Source organism: Salvelinus fontinalis, chromosome 10 (genome assembly GCF_029448725.1).
Source record: "Salvelinus fontinalis isolate EN_2023a chromosome 10, ASM2944872v1, whole genome shotgun sequence".
NCBI classification, from domain to species: Eukaryota; Metazoa; Chordata; class Actinopteri; order Salmoniformes; family Salmonidae; genus Salvelinus; species Salvelinus fontinalis.
This window is the reverse complement of record NC_074674.1, coordinates 11,730,482-11,752,959: the sequence shown is the minus strand read 5'-3', so window position 1 is coordinate 11,752,959 and position 22,478 is coordinate 11,730,482. Positions and strand designations below refer to the sequence as shown.

Here is a 22,478-nt window from a genome sequence, read left to right as displayed (position 1 = left end):
TAACCGAAAGGTTGCTAGATCGAATCCCCGAGCTGACAAGGTAAAAATCTGTCGTTCTGCCCCTGAACAAGGCAGTAACCCACTGTTCCTAGGCCGTCATTGTAAATGAGAATTTCTTCTTATCTGACTTGCTTGGTTAAATATACACATTTTAATTAAATAAACCAGTTAAAAGGATAATTCACTCAAATTACAAAAGTACTCTGTAAATAGTCTATGGACAAGATGACAGCAACCCATGCAAATCCAATTCAAGTCAATGGTACCTATATTACCATTTTTGCGCTTCATTTCCAAATCATTCACAAGTAACATTGAGTTAAACAATACATTTTTTGATAATTTAAGATGATTTGAAAATGAAGAACCTGGTAATATCAGAATGCAGGATGAGGTATGGAGCTAACAACTTCAATGACTAATTTCTCTGAACAAGGAAAACACCATCACCAAATTCACTGGCAATACAATACAAAGGATGAAGAATCAATATTTTCAAGCCGCAATGCCATAGTACATGTCAAACATAGAGAACTGATACTATACAGTACTATACAGCTTGCTTCTGAAGCTAAGCAGGGTTGGTCCTGGTCAGTCCCTGGATGGGAGACCAGATGCTGCTGGAAGTGGTGTTGGAGGGCCAGTAGGAGGCACTCTTTCCTCTGGTCTAAAGAATATCCCAAAATATCCCAATGCCCCAGGGCAGTGATTGGGGACACTGCCCTGTGTAGGGTGCCGTCTTTCGGATGGGACGTTAAACGGGTGTCCTGACTCTCTGAGGTCATTAAAGATTCCATGGCACTTATTGTAAGAGTAGGGGTGTTAACCCCGGTGTCCTGGCTAAATTCCCAATCTGGCCCTCAAACCATCATGGTCACCTAATAATCCCCAGTTTACAATTGGCTCATTCATCCCCCTCCTCTCCCCTGTAACTATTCCCCAGGTCGTTGCTGCAAATGAGAACGTGTTCTCCGTCAACTTACCTGGTAAAATAACGGTAAAATAAATAAATAAATAAAAAAATCGGAAAGTATTCAGACCCCTTCCCTTTTTCCACATTTTGTTACGTTACAGCCTATTTCTAAACTTTATCCAAATAAAATTTTCCTCATCAATCTACACACAATACCACATAATGACAAAGCAAAATACGTGAAAACATTTTTTTTTGCAAATGTATAAAAAATTAAAACAGAAATACCTTATTTACATAAGTATTCAGACCCTTTGCTATGATACTTGAAACTGAGCTCAGGTGCATCCTGTTTCCATTGACCACCCTTGAGATGTTTCTAGAACTTGACTGGAGTCCACATGTGGTAAATTCAATTGCTTAGACATGATTTGGAAAGGCACCCACCTGTCTATATAAGGTCCCACAGTTGACAGTGCATGTTAAGAGCAAAAACTAAGCCATGAGGTTGATTGAAGGTCCCCAAAAACATAGTGGCCTCCCTCATTCTTAAATGGAAGAAGTTTGGAACCACCAAGACTTTTCCTAGAGCTGGCCGACCAGCCAAACTCAGCAATCGGGGGAGAAGGGCCTTGGTCAGGGAGGTGACCAAGAACCCGATGGTCACTCTGACAGAGGTCCAGAGTTCCTCTGTGGAGATGGGGAAACTTTCCAGATGGACAACCATCTCTGTAGCACTCCACCAATCAGGCCTTTATGGTAGAGTGGTCAAACAACGACACTCCTCAGTAAAAGGCACATGACAGCCGGCTTGGATTTAGCCAAAAGCGACCTAAAGGACTCTCAGACCATGAGAAACAAGATTCTCTCTTCTGATGAAAACAAGTTTGCACTCTTTGGCCTGAATGTCAAGCATCAGATCTGGACAAAACCTGGTACCAGGGTTGAATAAAGGGTTCGAATACTTATGTAAACGTTGTAATAAAACCTGTTTTTGTTTTGTCATTATGGGTTATTGTGTGTAGATTGATGAAAAACAATTTAATCCATTTTAGAATAAGGCTGTAACATAACAAAATGTGGAAAAAGTCGAGGTCTGAATACCAAATGCACTGCAAATGTATTGAATATTATATGAATCCTATACATTAAATTGCCAATTTGGATGCAATCAATTATCTTAATTTCTCAGAGATAAATTATATTTCAACAAAATAATGTTGCAAGAATGCTAATCTTATCTCTTTCTAGCAATAGAAAAGATTTCAGAATAATCTGAGATGCTGGGTGTCAAAATTCTCTTTCTTGTCCTTTTTGAGTTGAAACGAGGATTAGACAGAACTGGTCCTAGACCTGTTCTAAGAGGTAGGGGACCATCTCCCTTCTTCCACCTACCATGTCCAGTAGCTGAGCTCTGAGCTGACCGGCGGTGTCTTCACTGCGCTCTGCCCGGTGTTTCTGGGCCCGCGTAGCCCTCTTCAGGGCCTCTTTGTTGGACTCTGCCTGAAGTTTCAGACCCCGCAGCTGCTCCAGCAGGTGATCCATCTCTCCCTGCTGCTGGTTAGCCGCACGCTCCAAGTTCTGGACCAATCAGAAAGGAGTGGATAACAAACAGGAATATCTTTTTTTTGCAGAGCCTAAAACTAACAATACATTTTGTATGCAAAGAAAGAGAAAAAAAATAAGTGAGCCTCCACCACCAATCTCCTTCCCCATTCCCCCAACCCCACGTCTCCCTACAACCACCTACCTCCTGCCCCCCTCTTGGAAACCATGTTTTCAACTCCTTCCCATCCCCCCAGTACCCCTTACCCTTGGGTCTGAAAGCAAAAATATATATAATAATGAAAATAGGTAAATACTGTATATTTTGTTTATATGTTTGGGCTTTATAGATTGTTTATTTGTATGTGTTGGGCTTTAGCTGAGATTATTCTTTACATAGTCAAGTGTACTTTTTCAGGCCTCAATTCTTTTTTGACATTCATTCTCGCTATCGATAATTCTAAAGTTATAACTTCTAATAGTAACTGTATTCACTGGCGAATTGGGAGAGAGTGAGATGATCGCCATCTAAGAGCCAACATATTTTTTTGCGGCAGTGCTACCTGGCAGCAGTAATCGTCTCTCTGATTTATTGTGAGATTCAAGGAGCTATCATCGTTAAGTAACATAGTAGATGCAAAGAATTGAATATTTACATTCATGCACTTCTAAATTAATTGTCCCAGAAGCATTTAACTGAAGGGCACTCCTACATCATATGAAACAGGATGCACCGGAGCTCAATTTTGAGACTCATAGCAAAGGGTCTGAATACTTACAGTACCAGTCAAAAGTTTGGACATGAGTTCATTAGAGTTACCAGCCTCAGAAATTGCAGCCCAAATAAATGCTTCACAGAGTTCAAGTAACCAGACACATCTCAACATCAACTGCTCAGAGACTGCGTGAATCAGGCTTTCATGATCGAATTGCTGCAAAGAAACCACTACTAAAGGACACCAAGATGAAGAGACTTGCTTGGGCCAACTTTGTTACAAAGAGTAGGTGAACGGACTATCTCTGCATGAGTGTTTCCCACCGTGAAGCATGGAGGACGAGTTGTGATAGTGCTTTGCTGGTGACACTGTTGGGGATTTATTTAGAATTCAAGGCACACTTAACCAGCATGGCTACCACAGCATTCTGCAGCGATACGCCATCCCATTTGGTTTGCGCTCAGTGGGACTATCATTTGTTTATCAACAGAACAATGACCCAACACAAGAAAGAGAGTGACGGAGTGCTGCATCAGATGACCTGGCCTCCACAATCACCCGACCTCAACCCAATTCTGCACTATGCAATGATATGGGCAACGACCATGTAACGCTTTTAAAACATAAAGAAGTGCCCTGGTTATCAAGGTGCAAAGTATTAACACAAGCTTAAAGTTTCCTTTACTGACCATCATTTTTACTTGTCTGACTGCTTGCACGATGATGAGTTTCTCACACGACTGGCCTATCTGGGTGATGTTTTCTCTCGCCTGACTGATCTGAATCTAGGAATGTTTTTCTCTCCCACTTTTATTTAACCAGGTAAGCTAGTTGAGAACAAGTTCTCATTTACAACTGCGACCTGGCCAAGATAAAACAAAGCAGTGCGACACAAACAACACAGAGTTACATGGAATAAACAAGCGTGTACAATCAACACAATAGAAAGAGAAAAAAATGTCTAAATATAGTGTGTGCAAATGGCATGAGAAGGTATGGCAATAAATAGGCCATAGTAGCAAAGTAATTACAATTTAGGAGATTAACACTGGAGTGATAGATGAGCTTATGATGGTGTGTAAGTAGTGCTACTGGTGTGCAAAAGAGCAGCAAAGTAAATAAAAACAATATGGGGATGAGGTAGGTAGATTGGGTGGGCTATTTACAGATGGACTATGTACAGCTGCAGCGATCGGTTAGCTGCTAAGAATAACTGATGTTTAAAGTTAGTGAGGGAAATGTAAGTCTCCAGCTTCAGCGATTTTTGCAATTCGTTCCAGTCACTGGCAGCAGAGAACTCGAAGGAAAGGCGGCAAAAGGAGGTGTTGGCTTTGGGGATGACCAGTGAGATATACCTGCTGGAGCGCGTGCTACGGGTGGGTGTTGTTATCGTGACCAGTGAGCTGAGATAAGGCAGAGCTTTACCTAGCATAGACTTGTAGATGACCTGGCGACAAATATGTAGCGAGGGCCAGCCGACTAGAGCATACAGGTCGCAGTGGTGGGTGGTATAAGGTGCTTTGGTAACAAAACGGATGGCACTGTGATAAACTGCATCCAATTTGCTGAGTAGAGTATTGGAAGCTACTTTGTAGATGACATCGCCGAAGTTGAGGATCGGTAGGATAGTCAGTTTTACTAGGGTAAGTTTGGTGGCGTGAGTGAAGGAGGCTTTGTTGCGAAATAGAAAGCCGATCCTAGATTTGATTTTGGATTGGAGATGTTTGATATGAGTCTGGAAAGAGAGTTTACAGGGACTCTGCAACTATATTCAAAGTGCGGGACAAAATTGAGGCTATGATTAAGAAGTTGGAGCTCTTCTCGGTCTGCATTAACAAGGACAACACAGGTCTTTCCACCATTGTATGATTTTTTTGTGTGCAAATGAACTCAAGCTTACGAACAATGTCAAATGTGATACAGCAAAGCACCGGAGTGAGTTGGGTGTGCAATTACGCAGATACTTTCCCAAAAACGGATGAAACAAACAACTGGATTCATTATCTCTTTCATGCCCTGCCTCCAGTCCACTTACCAATATCTGAACAAGAGAGACTCATTGAAATTGCAACTATCGGTTCTGTGAAAATTGAATTTAAATCAGAAGCCACTATCAGATTTCTGGATTGGGCTGCGCTCAGAGTATCCTGCCTTGACAAATCGCGCTGTTAAGACACTAATGCCCTTTGCAACCACGTACCTATGTGAGAGTGGATTCTCGGCCCTCACTAGCATGAGAACTAAATACAGGCACAGACTGTGTGTGGGAAATGATTTAAGACTGAGACTCCAATACAACCCAACAACCCTAAGTAAGTTTCGAGACTGTATGACAGAATCTTAGAAAATTGTTTAATATCTGTTACCTTTTTTAAATAAAAATGTTAACAGTGCTGTATTTACTTGCATCCCTTCCAAATTGACCTTTGTGAATGGATGTGTTAATCATTTAAAGTAACAGTGGCCCTAATTGGTTCCAACATTTTAAATAGACCTCAGGAGGAATACCGTCACAACCAATTAATTAGCCTTTCTTCATGTTATCCAATGACCTTTTGAGTTCATGGAGAGAGATTTGGGCTCCCAGCAAGCCGGCTTCCTCAGTTGCAAGAGAAGGAGTTTAAAAAGGACTCAATCTGGCTTTCTGTGGATTTACAATCAGAGGTGTACAATTCTTTATAGAAACGGGAGAATCTTTGGTTCATGACCTGATTCAGATTCAATAGTCACTAATTGATCATTACTGCGAAGCTTGTTGGCCAGTAGACAACTGGGTCGATTACCATGGAAGTAATGGTTGAGTCCAACTGGATGGATGGCAAATTCTGCTCTCTGTCGTATTAATACATTTTGTTCTATCTTGACTTTGAAGAGAGTAGTCATTACCTGGTCTGAAAACAGTGTTTGTTGGGAGCGCTCTAATGTTGTTAACAAATTTTCCAATTCTGATATCTTCTTTAATTGTAATTTATTCAGCCCAGATGCAAATGCAGTTGCATTGATTTGAATAAAACCTTTGATGGCATCATCGACTGCATTTTTGTTAATCATTATGAATTAATTCAATTCAGTTTCAAATCGTTCACATAAAGTAGGATTTTGTAGTAAGGAAACAAAGCGCCATCTTGTGGATATTGAGATTCAGACATTTGCATCTGGCAGTAATAAGCACGATGATCAGATAGGCTTATATGTCAAATTTCTCTTTTCTTGATTAAAGAAAATAGAGTAGATAATACTACGAAATCGATTCAGGAGAATGTTTTGTGCCCGTTTTAATAGAAAGTGTACTCTTTAGCTTTAGGGTTATGAGCTTGCCAGGCATCAATGAGGTTGTAATCATGGAGAATATGTTGCAGTCTTGGTAGCCTGTGGACTGTAGTTGGTCTTATTAGATTTGTCCTGCATGTGTGTCCCAATAACCAGTTGGAATTCAGTTAATTCTAACAATATGCTGTCCAGAGAATCAAAAAACGTACGATTAGTAATGCACCAATTTGACATTTTGACCCAATATTTTCTTTGCCAAAAAAACCTTTACCGATTTAAAATAAAAATCCAGCTTTTTAAGCATTCTACTACAGTTAAATAGTTAACCCACACACACACACACACATGGACGCAGCGGTCTAAGGCACTGCATCTCAGTGCACGAGGCGTCAATACAGTCCCTGGTTCGAATCTAGGCTGTATCACATCCGGCCCTGATTGGGAGTCCCATAGGGCGGCACACAATTGGCCCAGCGTCGTCTGGGTTTGGCCGTCATTGTAAATAAGAATTTGTACTTAACTGACTTGCCAAGTTAAATAAAGGTTACACACACACACAAAAGTTATTTTGTTGGCATTTACGTATGTCCCCATTACCAGTAAAACATAATCAAAACCTATTTCTTTCACTTACTGGTTGTGTTGTTAATTTGTTCATTCTCAACCAGGATTTCATCATACATGTCAAGCAGTGAAGTTCAAGCTGTCTGTCCGTGGCCTCTCTTCCTCGGTGCGCACTGTCACTGTGTCCGTTTCCATCTTGTCCAGCTGTGTCTAACATTTCACGTAAACCCTGTTTCTTGTCTGCATCGAAGTAGCGGTCCTTGTACATAGCATTGAGCATGGTGGTGAAACAGTAAAGAGAGAATACCACCGAATCGCTTGTTCACAGCCTGTGTCGGCAGTTTTGTTGAGCAGGTGTTTCAATGCCATGACAGAGGGGTATCACGTCTGCTGCAGGCGCAGTTGATGAGCTTATTTCTCGAGTCAGTTGTTCGAATGGAGCTGGCTGGTGTGTTCATGTTTCCAAATTTCAAACATGTTCTCAAATGCCATTGAAATGGCAGCAGCGGTATGAGAACCAGCACATTCATGAGCACGCAATACGACTTTCCTCACTACGACATCCCCCTGTGCTATCAGAATCAGCATGCTCATGGGGCTGATATTGCTGGTCCACATGTCAGTCGTGAAGCTAATAGCAGTGACGCTATTACTGTGCAACTCTGAAAAACAGCGCACTTGGTAATGTTAACCGGTGCTCGACCAGTCGGCGAAAGCCAACATCACCCACGACAGAGAACGGTTGATTATCAAGGGCAATGAATTCCATTATCTTTGCGTTAATGGATTTCGCCTTTGAGTTGTCTTGCTAAAATTTCGTTACTCTTTCAAATGACTGCTCGACTTATCGACTGCTTGATCCACACAGCAGACATTGTGGGCTAGGTTAGGAATGCTGTGTTGCACGTGTAGCGCTATATTTTATGTGGCATCATTACGTCATGTACCTGCGTTATGTAGGTATGCACGGAAGCATTGACATCGGCGTTAAACTAGACATCGGGCCAATGCCGATGTTGGCATTTTTCGCTAATATCGTCAGATTACGATATGTTCACCGATATATCGTGCATCCCTACTTACGATCATATGAATTTGGAGCATAAACATTAATAATGGCAATTTTCTTTCCATTATGGATACGTTTAAGGAAAGTGTTTCTGCCTTCTTGGTCTTCGCCTTTACCAAAGATGGTGATTGAGTTTCTTATGTATCATTACGATTACACCCTTAGATTTGTTTGGGGCTGATGAAAAATCTGCCAGTTTGTACAAATGGTTCTCTATTCTATGTGTGTCCTTTATATCAATATGGTTTCTTGCTAGAATATCTAGGCAGCTGGAACGCTTGACAGGAATATTAAGGCCTTTTAAATTTCACGAGAGAATAGCTAGTTGCCATTGTTTTTCTAAAATGTAATTGTTATCTTTATTGTTGAAGCCCAAGGATGCCAAATAAAAAGCAGGTTCCCACAGCGAAACCAACCCCATTGGTCCTTCCCCATTCAAAAGACCCTCTCTATAAATTGTTCCCCCTTCCCCCCACTTAACTGTTAATTAGAGGATAGCTGTAGGATCCAATTATTGCCCATTATTCCTTAATTGGCATGTTGTCATCACTGTGTAAATGTCCTGGACCATAGGTAATATAATTATAACAAGTTCAATGCTCAGCAATAATAGTAATATTGCTTCTTGTACCCAAAGATGAGGGGTGTCCTCACTGTCTCATGCTGAGGGCAGCATCATAGCCATAGGCTATTGATAGCATACCTGAATAATGAGCCAGTTATGGGGGTTCCATCTGTCAGCTTGTCCCCTTGTGTGTTTGGTTTGATGTGCTTCTGCAATAAGTCTTGAGCTTCCTTGGTAGTGGATGTGTTGCATTCTGGATGTGTTGTATTCTGGAAGATCAAGATTCGTTTTTACGGGTGGATGAAGCCGCATCTCAGGTTTAGCTTGCATAGCTGGGTTCTCACTTCGTTGTATGTCTACCTCTGTTTTAGCAGTTGGGCACTCAGATCTAGGTAGATGCTGATCCAATTCCCTGCATAGGTTACACCCCCGGATTCCGCTGCAAGGCGAACAATTCGCTACTTGACTTCAAAGCTGTGGATCTGTACAATCCTACAGCGAGAGCTGTAGTGTGCGTTTGTGGGAGTTGGCCCGGGCGGTGTGCAAAGTTAATCAGCAGAATGGGACCCAGCTTCTCCTGCCCAAACAGTTCATACAAAAGATTGCTCATGGAGGAAGTTGGATTTCCCACTTCCACACCAGTTTCAAGTCCTATGACTCACACATTGAATTTACGGGAATGATTTTCCAGTGATTCCGTTTGATCTTTTAGGAGTTTGATTATCCCTTCCAACTTAGCTCGTGCTGTTTCCAGGCCATGGAGTCACACCTCTGTCGCATTGGCTGTCTTCTCCAGACTTTCCACTTCGGTTGAATATGTATCCATTTTAGCAGCGAGCCCTGTCAATTATTCATTTACCGGTTTTAATTGTAAATCAAGGGCAGAAGTAATCTCCTCATGAACAATCTCTCGTATAGTAGCGGCCAGCTCTTTCTGTTGTCTGGTGTTGACAGCCGCCATGTTCCCACAGTTCAATTGTGGAAGGACAAATTCTAGCAGCTGGAGCGTAATAAAGCAACTAATTATTTATTGTCACACAATGAATGTCTCACATCTTAATATTAAGGATCGGTATTGAAAAGTTTTAGGAAAATAAGTATTTTACTTCATAGTCATTTGCAAAAGAAAGGCACGAAAAGGCCACACGTGTCAATGCATGCCACCTCAACCGTAGCTCCCCCTTACCTATATTTGTCATAATATTTATAGCAGGAATGATCTAATAACTATTTTACTATAAGGCACAGGCAAAGTACATAAGTATAGCGACATTAAGCTGCAAGTTGAATTGTGTCCAAATGGAAGCCATATAACATGTCACTTTACCTTGATTTGCACAGCAAGGCGGTTGTTGTCAGCTTCTTTGCTGCGTAACTGGCTCTGCAAATGGGCCCGAGTAGACTCCAGTACTTTAGACAGCTCTCCTGTGGTCTTAGCATTCTCCTGGAACAACAACAGAAAGCAAATAAATGATTTGAATCATTCAAATAATGATACATTTGTTGAACACGCTGTTAGAGTGTGGGATGTAAAATACTATAGTTCACCTTCTCAGTGTCCATAAGTGTAGTCAGTTGATTAACCTCCCTCTCTTTCTCTTGAAGTTTCAAAACAAGATGCTGTGTGAGGAATGACACAGAAATGTACTTCAGTACAACCTTCTTCTATTCATCAGCCGTCCAATAAGCACAAACCATTTTGAAGAGGACATTTAGGGGATTCATGATTCACCGAATATTTTGTTGACCGACAGTGGCTTATTTAAAGAAACACACCGAGTTTTCTGCGTCTGTGTTCGTCAGCCTCTTCAGAAGTACATCTTTCTGCTCTGAAATCCTCATGGATTCCATCTGTTCAAAAATAACAAAAAAACTGCCACCACCACAACAGGTAAAAGTGTAGCTATAAGAGGCCCGTATTTCAGGCCCACAACATGATTAGATTGTGAGTTCTAATTGGCTTGCTGCCTCATCCTACTTCCGAACGGCCATGGTTATTCATCATGTCAGCACTTTCACCATGCTGGAAGTTTTTGAAACTTATGGGTTCAAGATAAGGAAATTCGCTTACTTCGCTAATCATGTTGTGGCCCCAAATCAAGGCCGGTGTTATGGATTAAAGTGAGTTGCTCTACTCTGCTGTAGGTTAAGTCTGCCCTCTACTGGCATGGAGGGTGTACCGGTACCTCACGTCCATGCTGTTCCCTCAGTAGGTGGCGGAGAGTGAGGTTGGTGGACTCAAATGTTTCCAGTTTTTGGAGCAGCAGCTCCTTCTGACGCGCCAGGAATGAAGACTCAGACCCCGACATTCTCTTTTCCAATCAAAATAAAGCATTTCAGATATCAACACCTACTCTATATCCTTGAGGTTACACCTACCATATGTATTTTGAAAGCCTATATTGGTATCTTTGCATGGTTGGGGTAAATTCCAGTTCAATTCAGTCAACTCAGGAAGTTAATTGGTAAATGGTCTGTGATTTGGCATTTTAATCCATGCCCTGAATAGAAATGGTATTGACCCCAACCATGTCTCTGCTGACACTCACACTGGTGCTGGAGCTCCTCATCTTGGTGACGGTCTCTCTCAGGGCTGACACCTGCCTGGCAGCGGCCATCCCATCTATCTCTGCCTCCATCAGCTTCCTGAGCAGGGTGTCCTTCTCCAGCTGCATCGACTCCATGGACCTCTCCACTCTGTACATACAGGGGGGGTTATGGCAGACACAACAGGAGAGAGGCAAAGGGACGGAAGATTTTGATTAAGGGGTACAGGAAAGATAATGTTTTATAGTTTCACATTTATTTAGCACCGCTGTATATTATTAAGTAGCACAATTATATTATTTTGCGTGAGTCACTGGGGCCTGTTGACAACTTGTATTTTGCAACTTCTGACAATCAGATTTGATGAAAAACTACCAAATAGGCCATAGTGTGATAGCCTGCTAGGACTGTTGTTGGGTTAAAGACATCTGAGAATCAAGGCTCATTACAGTCATGAGAAGTTTTACTGGAGTCTGGTCTAGTGGTAGCGCTGCAGACTGCTGACTACACTTACCTGCTGGCGACGGGGTTATGAATCCCACCTAGGCCCTTCCTTTCTGTCTGCCACTCTGTATCTGTCGCCCTCTCTACTTTCTGACTAAGACAATTAAATACAATTTGAATGAACTATGGCTTCAAGTGTGTCTGTCTGGGCCATACCTGCTGGTGCAGTCTGTCTCCTCCAACATCTTCTCCATGGAGTGGCGCAGGCGGGAGTTTTCCCTCTCCGTGACCTCTAGCTCCTTGGACACCTCGGCTAGCTCCTCCTCCTGTTCCTCGATGACCCGCTGGGAGGCGCTCAGCTTCTCCGACTGGCGCTCCAACAGCTGCTCCTTCCTCCGCAGCTCCACCTGCACACATACACAGGCATGTACATACACACACGCACAAACGCACACATTTAGAAGAGAAATACATTTATCAATGGGTGAGGGACTATGGGAACATGTGGAACCGGTCCTAAGGATAATTAAATGGGAGGGACAGACCTCACTCTTCAACGAGCTGACCTCAGTCATCAGGCTGTCAATCTTCCTCTCGTACTGGTTGATTCGTCCGTGCAGCACTTCCTCCTCTGACGACGACAGGTCGGCCAATCGCAGGGGAGAGTGGGAGGTCTCGGGCTCAGGTAATGGTGTGATCTCCAGGCGATGAGTCGGCCCCTAAGACATGGACAGGTTCAGTGACCACAGACTATATGGCTTCTTTTGATCCATTTTATACCATATTAATGAAAGTGTTAATAGGAAAGTATTGATATGAGTGCTTCCATAAGATACTGCTTCAATAGGTGCAGTATGAATACATTGCATTAGTGGAGATGAGATAAAAGGAATGAATAGCATGTCAGACCTCCCATTTGTAAGAGGCATCCCGCACTGAGGCCTTCCCAGGCGGTATCCATGGCACCCGTGTCTTCACCTTTGCAGTAGGTCGCAGGTTCCCTCCATCACCCTTGGTCTTACCCTGCAAAGCAGACAGCATGAAACTCACGGGAGACACATTTAGGCCTACATGCATTGCATTCATGTGCAGGTAAATCCAGCAGTTTTCACACAAGCAGGGTATACAGTATTAGATAGCATAAGAAAAAGGAGTACACATTCAGAAACCTTTGGAAGGTATTCTCCGCTCTTTTTGTATCAGTTCAGCACCTTAGACCCTGAATCAGAACTGCATTGATATGAAATGTAATTAACATTTAATTAACCGTTTCAAATGTGTTTCCCTGAAAAGGGTTTTCCAACCTGTGGTGTCCTGGAAGGGCTCCTGCTCTTCTTCACGTGCACGTGCACAGGCGTAGTCTCATTCACATGCACATGTAGGGGCGGTGAGATTGACCGGGTCCTCATTGCTTTTTTCTGTAAAACAGCAGTGAGTCAACTAGGCAAAAGCCACAATATAGGCCCCCTTTTCTCCCTTATCATATTAGCCTTTATACTGTTGCCCATCACTACCACACCGTCAAACAAACTCGACCAAAGTTATATCAAAGGAGACTTTTTCAAAGGGAGTCTGAATCATATGCACAGTTAGGAACAGAGTAAAGGGTGCAAAGCAGGACTTGACAGGGACAGATTTCATGGTTCGATCATCAACACAAACATAGACGTGAAAGGCGGAGGAAGTGTCAACAAACAGGTTGGTTGACTGTCAGATGTGAACTGGCAGCTGATATGTAGTGATCATTCAAGTCAGTCCTTGTTTACAGTGTAGACAACACATGGCTGGTGTATCATTTTACCTGGGTGATGTACAATTTCTAGATCAAGGGCGGACTGGCTGGTTAAATTGTTTGCCTAATGGGCCTGTCTAACTTGTTAATTTTGCGCAGAATTATAATTATTAGGCTAATAGTGCGGGCCGGTGGGAAAATGGGCCTGTGTGGGGGCCTTAAGGAAGAAAATGGGCTGATGTGTTAGAAATACCAGAGACAGGTGGCGCAGTGGTCTAAGGCACTGCATCGCAGTGCTAGCTGTGCCACCAGAGATTCTGGGTGACGCACAATTGGCTCAGTGTCGCCTGGGTTAGGGAGTGTTTGGCCGGCAGGGATATCCTTGTCTCATCGCGCACTAGCGACTCCTGTGGCGGGCCGGGCGCAGTGCATGCTGACCAGGTCGCCAGGTGTACAGTGTTTCCTCCGACACATTGGTGCGGCTGGCTTCCGGGTTGGATGTGCGTTGTGTCAAGAAGCAGTGCGGCTAGGTTGGGTTGTGTTTCGGAGGACGCATGGCTCTCCACCTTCGCCTCTTCCGAGTCCATACGGGAGTTGCAGCGATGAGACAAGACTGTAACGACTACCAATTGGATACCAATTGGAAATTTGGGGAAAGGGGTAAAAAATACAAATAAATAAACACCAGAGATTATTTCTGGTCCCAGTCTGCCCCTGACTAGGATCATATGTCAGAGCAGTAGCAAAAAATATATAACGACTTTTAGCGAATGAAGGCACGGCAGGAGCATACCTTCTCAAGTTAAAAAGGGTTGGTCCCTGGATAGGAGACCAGATGTTACTGGAAGTGGTGGGGGGCCAGTAGGAGGCACTCCTTCCTCTGGTCAAATAAAAAAATATCCCAATGCAGTGATTGGGGACATTGCCCTGTGTAGGGTGCAATCTTTCGGATTAGACATTAAACGGGTGTCCTGACTCACGGTGGTCACTAAATATCCCATGGCACTTATTGTAGGGTTGTTAACCCCGGTGTCCTGGCTAAATTCCTAATCTGGGCCTCATATCTTCATGTCCACCTAATCATCCCCAGCTTCCAATTGGCTAATTTCTCTCCCCTGTAACTATTCCCCAGGTCGTTGCTGTAAATGAGAATGTGTTCTTCTCAGTCAACTTACCTGGTAAAATTAGTGTGGTGAACGGAGAGTGGCGAGGAAGGAGAAGAGCAGAGGGAAGATGTGTGTTGAGGAAGAATGGCGCCAAGTACAAACCATACTCTGATGGCTCAGAAATTGAACTTGACGAGAGTGAATTGCGTGTGGGGAAGACCTCTGAACCGTGCCCTGATGATCATGCAAAGGATGATTCTGGCACAGTGGGAGTGACATTTTTATAGAAAGTGGATCCCTTACTTTTGGCTGACCCATATAATTTGGGTACTGTTAAATCGGTCAAGGTAGCTCGAAGTGGAATTGTGATTTTCTGTTCTTCTTCCGCCCAGCGGGAGTTGACACTTCACGTCACACGCCTCGGGACAAGACCTGTAACTTGCTTTGCTCTCCGGAGCAGAGTGCCTTTGTAAAGAGTGATTACTGTAGTGGCATTAAGTGTTGAGGTGGAGCAACTGAAAGGTAAGATTCCCTGTGTCTGTGACACCCACAGACCCAGTGGCGAGCGTGGTGAAACTGAGACGACGAGACAGCCTATAGGGAGGAGGTCAGAGACCTGGAAGTGTGGTGCAAGAACAACAACCTCTCCTTCAACGTCAGCAAGACAAAGGAGCTGATTGTGGACGACAGAAAATGTAGGGCCCGAGCACACCCCCACTCACATAGATGAGGCTGGAGTGGAGTGGGTCGAGAGCTTCAAGTTCATCGGTGGATATCACTAAGGATCAATCATGGTCCACACACACCAACAGTCTTGAAGAGGGCACGACAACAGCTCTACCCCCTCAGGAGGCTGAAAGTATTTGGCATGGGCCCTTAGATCCTCAAAAAGTTCTACAGCTGCACCATTGTCAGCATCTTCGATGGCTGTATCACTGTTTGGTATGGCAACTGCTTGGCATCCAAAAGCTACAGAGGGTAGTTTGTACGGCCAATTACATCACTAGAACCGAGCTCCCTGCTATCCAGGACCTCCATACTGAGGTCGGATGTCTTAGCCGTGTCTGAATCCTGGCTTATGAAAACCACCAAAAACGCTGACATATAACATTTTCCGCCAAGAAAGAACTGCCAAAGGGGGCGGAGTTGCAATCTACTGCAGAGATAGCCTGAAGAGTTCTGTCTTACTATCCAGGTCTGTACCAAAACAATTCGAGCTTCTACTTCTAAAAATTCACCTTTCGAGAAACAAGTCTCTCACCGTTGCCACTTGCTATAGACCACCCTCTGCCCCCAGCTGTGCCCTGGACACCATATGTGAATTGATTGCTCCCCATTTATCTTCTGAGCTCGTGCGGCTAGGTGACCTAAACTGGGACATGCTTAACACACAAATTATCAATGAACCTACCAGGTTCAACCCCAAATCCGTAAACACGGGCACCCTCATAGATGTTATCCTAACTAACCCGCCCTCCAAATACACCTCTGCTGTTTTCAACCAATATCTCAGCGATCACTGCCTCATTGCCTGCATCCGTAATGGGTCTGCGGTCAAACGACCACCCCTCATCACTGTCAAACGCTCCCTAAAGAAATTCTGCCAAACGGCCTTTCAAATTGACCTGGCCGGGGTATCCTGGAATGACATTGACCTCATTTGTAAGTCGCTCTGGATAAGAGCGTCTGCTAAATGACTTAAATGTAAATGTAAATCTCATCAGTAGAGGATGCCTGGTTATTCTTTAAAAGTGCCTTCCTCACCCTCTTATATAAGCACGCCCCATTCAAAAAAATTTAGAACTAGGAATAGATATAGCCCTTGGTTCACTCCAGACCTGTCTGCCCTTGACCAGCACAAAAACATCCTGTGGCGTTCTGCACTAGCATCGAATAGCCGCCGTGATATGCAACTTTTTAGGGAATTTAGGAACCAATATACACAGGCAGTTAGGAAAGTTAAGGCTAGCTTTTTCAAAAAGAAATTTGGATCCTGTAGCACAAACTCCAAAAACTTCTGGGACACTGTAAAGTCCATGGAGAATAAGAGCACCTCCTCCCAGCTGCCCACTGCACTGAGGCTAGGAAACACTGTCACTACCGATAAATCCACAATAATTGAGAATTTCAATAAGCATTTTTCTACGGCTGGCCATGCTTTCCACCTGGCTACCCCTACCCCGGTCAACAGCCCTGCGCTCCCCACAGCAACTCGCCCAAACCTCCCCCACTTCTCCTTCACCCAAATCCAGATAGCTGATGTTCTGAAAGAGCGGCAAAACCTGGACCCCTACAAATCAGCCGGGCTAGACAATCTGGACTCTCTCCTTCTAAAATGATCTGCCAAAATTATTGCAACCCCTATCACTAACCTGTTCAACCTCTCTTTCGTATCGTCTGAGATTCCCATAGATTGGAAAGCTTCCGCGGTCATCCCCATCTTCAAAGAGGGAGACACTCTAGACCCAAACTGCTACAGACCTATATCTATCCTACCCTGCCTTTCTAAGGTCTTTGAAAGCCAAGTTAACAAACGGATTACTGACCATTTCGAATCTCACCATACCTTCTCCGCTATGCAATCTGGTTTCAGAGCTGATCATGGATGCACCTCAGCCACGCTCAAGGTCCTAAACGATGTCATAACCGCCATCGATAAGGGACATTACTGTGCAGCCGTATTCATCGACCTGGCTAATGCTTTCGACTCTGTCAATCACAACATTCTTATTGGCAGACTCAACAGCCTTGGTTTCTCAAACAATTGCCTCACTTGGTTCACCAACTACTTCTCCGATAGAGTTCAGTATGTCAAATCGGAGGGCCTGTTGTCCGGACCTCTGGCAGTCACTATGGGGGTGCCACAGGGTTCAATTCTCGGGCCAACTCTCTTCTCTGTATACATCAATGATGTCGCTCTCGCTGCTGGTGATTCTTTGATCCACCTCTACGCAGACGACACCATTTGGTATACCTCTGGCCCTTCGTTGGACACTGTGTTAACTAACCTCCAAACGAGCTTCAATGCCAAACAACTCTCCTTCCGTGGCCTCCAACTGCTCTTAAATGCAAGTAAAACTAAATGCATGCTCTTCAACCGATCGCTGCCCGCACCTGCCCGCCCATCCAGCATCACTACTCTGGACGGTTCTGACTTAGAATATGTGGACAACTACAAATACTTAGTCTGGTTAGACTGTAAAACTCTCCTTCCAGACATCTCCAATCCAAAATGTATTTCCTATTTCGCAACAAAGCATCATTCACTCATGCTGCCAAACATACCCTCGTAAAACTGACCATTCTACTAATCCTTGACGATGTCATTTACAAAATAGCCTCCAACACTCTACTCAACAAATTGGATGCAGTCTACCACAGTGCCATCCGTTTTGTCACTAAAGCCCCATATACTACCCACCACTGCGACCTGTATATTCTCGTTGGCTGGCCCTCGCTTCATACTCATCGCCACACCCACTGGCTCCAGGTCATCTACAAGTCTCTGCTAGGTAAAGCCCAGCCTTATCTTAGCTTTCTGGTCACCATAGCAGCACCCACCTGTAGCACTCGCTCCAGCAGGTATGTCTCTCTGGTCACCCCCAAAGCCAATTCCTCCTTTGGCCGCCTTTCCTTCCAGTTCTCTGCTGCCAATGACTGGAATGAACTACAAAAATCTCTGAAACGGGAGACTCTTACCTCCCTCACTAGCTTTAAGCACCAGCTGCCAGAGCAGCTCACAGATCACTGCACCTGTACATAGCTCATCTGTAAATAGCGCATCCAATCTACCTCATCCCCATACTGTATTTATCTTGCTCCTTTGCACCCCAGTATCTCAACTTGCACATTCATCTTCTGCACATCCTATCATTCCAGTGTTTTACTTGCTATATTGTATTTACTTCACCACCATGGCCTTGTTTTGCCTTTACCTCCATTATCTCACCTCATTTGCTCACATTGTATATAGACTTATTTTTCTACTGTATTATTGACTGTATGTTTGTTTTACTCCATGTGTAACTCTGTGTTGTTGTATGTGTCGAACTGCTTTGCTTTATCTTGGCCAGGTCGCAATTGTAAATGAGAACTTGTTCTCAACTAGCCTACCTGGTGAAATAAAATAAATAGAAATAATGGCCATCGTTATGTTTGGAGGAAAACGGGGGAGGCTTGCAAGCCAAAGAACACCATCCCAACCGTGAAGCACGGGGGTGGCAGCATCATGTTGTGGGGGTGCTTTGCTGCAGGAGGGACTGGTGCACTTCATAAAATAGATGGCATCATGGGGGTGTAAAATTATGTGGATATATTGAAGCAACATCTCAAGACATCAGTCAGAAAGTTAAAGCTTGTTTGCAAAATGGACAATGACCCTAAGCATACTTCCAAAGTTGTGGCAAAATGGGTTCAGGACAACAAAGTCAAGGTATTGGAGTGGCCATCACAAAGTCCTGACCTCAATCCCATAGAAAATTTGTGGGCAGAACTGAAAAAGCGTGTGCGAGAAAGGAGGCCTGACTCCGTTACACCAGCTGTCAGTAGGAATGGTCCAAAATTCACCCAACTTATTGTGGAAAGCTTATGGAAGGCAACCCGAAATGTTTGAGTTAAACAATTTAAAAGGCAATGCTCCCAAATACTAATTGAGCGTATGTAAACGTCTGACCCACTGGGGGGTTTAAACGTTTATTATTAGTATATTTTAGTATATTAGTATATTTTTTTAAACCTGCATATTTAGTTAAAATAAATGCATGTTAGCAGGCAATATTAACAACGGAAATTGTGCCACTTCTCTTGTGTTCAGTGCAAACAAAGTCAGGGTATGTGCAGCAGTTTGGGCCACCTGGCTCGTTGCGAACTGTGTGAAGACCATTTCCTAACAAAGACCGCAATTAATTTGCCAGAATATTACATAATTATGACATAACATTGAAGGTTGTGCAATGTAACAGCAACATTTAGACTTAGGGTTGCCACCCGTTCGATAAAAAAGAAAACGGTTCCGTATTTCACTGAAAGAGTAAACGTTTTGTTTTCGAAATGAAGGTTTCCGGATTTGACCATATTAATGACCAAAGGCTCGTATTTCTGTGTATTTATTATAATTAAGTCTATGATTTGATATTTGATAGAGCAGCCTGACTGAGCGGTGGTAGGCAGGAGCAGGCTCGTAAGCATTCATTCAAACAGCATTTTACTGCGTTTGCCAGCAGCTCTTAGCAATGCTGTAGGCACAACGCTGTTTATGACTTCAAGCCTATCAACTCCCGAGATTAGGCTGGCAATACTAAAGTGCCTATAAGAACATCCAATAGTCAAAGGTATATGAAATACAAATGGTATAGAGAGAAATAGTTGACGCCTACAACCTAAAACTTCTTAACTGGGAATATTGAAGACTCATGTTAAAAGGAACCACCAACTTTCATATGTTCTCATGTTCTGAGCAAGGAACTTAAACGTTAGCCTTTTTACATGGCACATTTTTACTTTCTTCTCCAACACTGTTCTTGCATTATTTAAACCAAATTGAACATGTTTATTTATTTGAGACTAAATAGATTTTTATTTATGTATTATGTTGAAATAAAAGTGTTCATTCAGTATTGTAATTGTCATTATTACAAATATATATATATATACAATATATATATATGAAAATCGCCCGATTAATTGGTATCAGCTTTTTTTGGTCCTCCAATAATCGGTATCGGCGTTGAAAAATCATAATCAGTCGACGTCTAGAATCTAGTACTGAAAGCATAAGCTACAGCTAGCTAGCACAGCAGTACATAAAATGTGGTGAGTAGTTGACTCAAAGAGAGAGAAAGACAATAGTTGAACAGTTTTGAACAAATTCACCTCTTCCAAAATGAAGAGAGATTGTCTTCTTTTTAAACTTTCCGTTTCAATTATTTAGCTAGTAAATGCAGCTAGCTAGTTTTGCCTATTCAAACAGAGGGATGCTATGTTAGCTAGCTGGTTATGACTATCCAACACAACACTGGAACTATTCCAATTCAAGGTAAGCTTTTGGTTTGACTAATTGCCACCGGGGCCTCCTGGTTTAAGTGATAAACTGCTTACTGACTGTACACTAACATTACTGCATTATTGTAGCAGGTTTACTAACCTGTTAGTTCTATTAGCTATGTTGATTGATGTTACTTTAGCTAATATGGTGACAACAATGTAGGCTGTCTGTAGCAGTTATGATATGGCTTGGAAAGGTTTTTTTGCCTGGTCAAATGCAGCTGATGTGTTGTGCATTGAAGTCCAGAAGTGAATGGAAAAGGTGAGAGGAGAGCGCATAGATGAGAGAAGGAACACAATGTGGCTTCTATGAAAGTGCACTGTGTTTACGCGTTATCAGGGGAGTATTCATTCCTTCCGATTCTGTTGAAAAACATTTCTTAAATGAATGCAAATGGAACGAAACTGAGATAAACATACCTGAATTTGTCCAATGGAAACTCGTTTGCAACTGTTGGACTAATGATTACACCCTAGATCAGTTAGATGAAGGCAAGAGTGTGCAAGGCAGTATTGAATGTGTCACTGTCTGTCAACGCAAATGTTTCTCTCAACCTTTGTTTACCTACGTTGTAAACTTTCATTCATAGGCTAGGTTGTAGCAACCCCTTGATGGGTAAAGGGATCATTTCAGTATCATGTAGTAGCCCAAACCTTTTACATTGAACTGGGTGAATGGGATATGAATGACAGTCATCCAATATGCTGTAATCTAAATAAGGCCAAGCTCATAAAATATGTTTTGTTCTCCCTCATCTTAAACGCCCCTGACCGCCACTGTACCCGTCTCCTGTTATGTTGACCCAAGAAGGTGAGGAGAGTTATAGCTAATACAACCTAGCAGTTTATAAAGAATGTAGATAGTCTTGTTCTTTCTACATAACAGTATTCTCTCTTAAACGGAGTTCCTCGAGTTTCCCTGCCCTAGCCTGCATAGGCCATATGCCTGTGTTCGATATCGACATAGGCATACATTTATTGCTTTAAAATATGTATTATTGGGACTGGCAGCTAAACTTATCAACACTAAATATACACTTCTTAAATATACATGTCACAATTCCAGACATAACAATGCACAATGTACATTTTCTGACCATTTATCCGCTCACTCTGCCTGCATTACTTAACGTTGACGCGAGAGAAATAGACTTGCTTTCTAATTTGAAGTAACGTTACATGGCGGTGTTGACGCTCGCGGACCGTCTGTTCTCTCTCATTCAGTTCGGTACATTCTAATTCCAGCGTGTACACGCTCGTAAAAATAAACACTTTTCGTTTGATTTTGGCTTCAGCGTAAACTGAAGCCAGTGTGCTAAAGTTACTGCAGTTCCACCTCTTCCTTCCCAATACAATCCAATTTGTCAGACTGAAGCTGCAACTTGTTGAGCAGGCGCTTGTAACTGCCAATCAAAATATAAGTAGTTAGTAAGATAGCCCCTATCTAGTAAGCTAGACAGATATAAATAGCTAAAGAAATGCAGTAATGTGTGGTAACTAGCTAACGTTAGATGGCAAGCTAAACCACGGGCTTTGGCTAAACAGAGTTTACGCTAAGGAGACTGCGATGTGTACGCATTTATTAGCTAAATAACCAATTGTTTAAGTACCTTTAAGAACACCAGAAGTAACTCACCATGTGACAATCCAAATATTCGTCGAAATTGTGGTTTATGGATATCGTGACATTTATTTTACGTAGCTAGCTACCATTTCATTCAAAAGGTAAAGCAAAGACAGTGGGCAAAGCGTCCTCCAAAACACCATTCTTCCGGTAGACTAGCGTTCCGGTAGGTGATTGGCTCATTCAAAACTTTGCTGGTCTGTGAATGGAGCAAAGGGCTGACGTTTGGTGGAGTTCTGTTCCACGTTGTCGGTAGCAACGGGTTCCTCCAAATCAAATCAAATCACATTTTATTTTTCAAACGCGCCGAATACCGCAGGTGTAGACCTTACCGTGAATTG

The 22,478-nt window shown here is 43.0% G+C and overlaps 1 protein-coding gene across 2 annotated transcripts in view; it reads right to left on the bottom strand.

Moving 5' to 3' along the window:
* Window positions 1-22,295, bottom strand: part of LOC129863622 (outer dense fiber protein 2-like) — a 29,008-nt gene extending 6,713 nt beyond the window's left edge. The window contains exons 1-11 of one of the 2 annotated variants that reach the window (XM_055935737.1): window positions 22,150-22,295; window positions 12,938-13,051; window positions 12,543-12,656; window positions 12,179-12,352; window positions 11,850-12,040; window positions 11,192-11,339; window positions 10,829-10,954; window positions 10,419-10,493; window positions 10,191-10,262; window positions 9,970-10,086; window positions 2,309-2,494 (exon numbers count right to left, since the gene is read on the bottom strand). In XM_055935737.1, coding sequence (XP_055791712.1) covers window positions 2,309-2,494; window positions 9,970-10,086; window positions 10,191-10,262; window positions 10,419-10,493; window positions 10,829-10,954; window positions 11,192-11,339; window positions 11,850-12,040; window positions 12,179-12,352; window positions 12,543-12,656; window positions 12,938-13,051; window positions 22,150-22,152 — 1,320 coding nt within the window. In that variant the 5' untranslated portion in view covers window positions 22,153-22,295. The remainder of the gene's footprint in view (window positions 1-2,308; window positions 2,495-9,969; window positions 10,087-10,190; window positions 10,263-10,418; window positions 10,494-10,828; window positions 10,955-11,191; window positions 11,340-11,849; window positions 12,041-12,178; window positions 12,353-12,542; window positions 12,657-12,937; window positions 13,052-22,149) is intronic. The other variant, XM_055935738.1, reaches the window with a different exon arrangement.
* Between the last annotated feature and the right edge of the window lie 183 nt (window positions 22,296-22,478).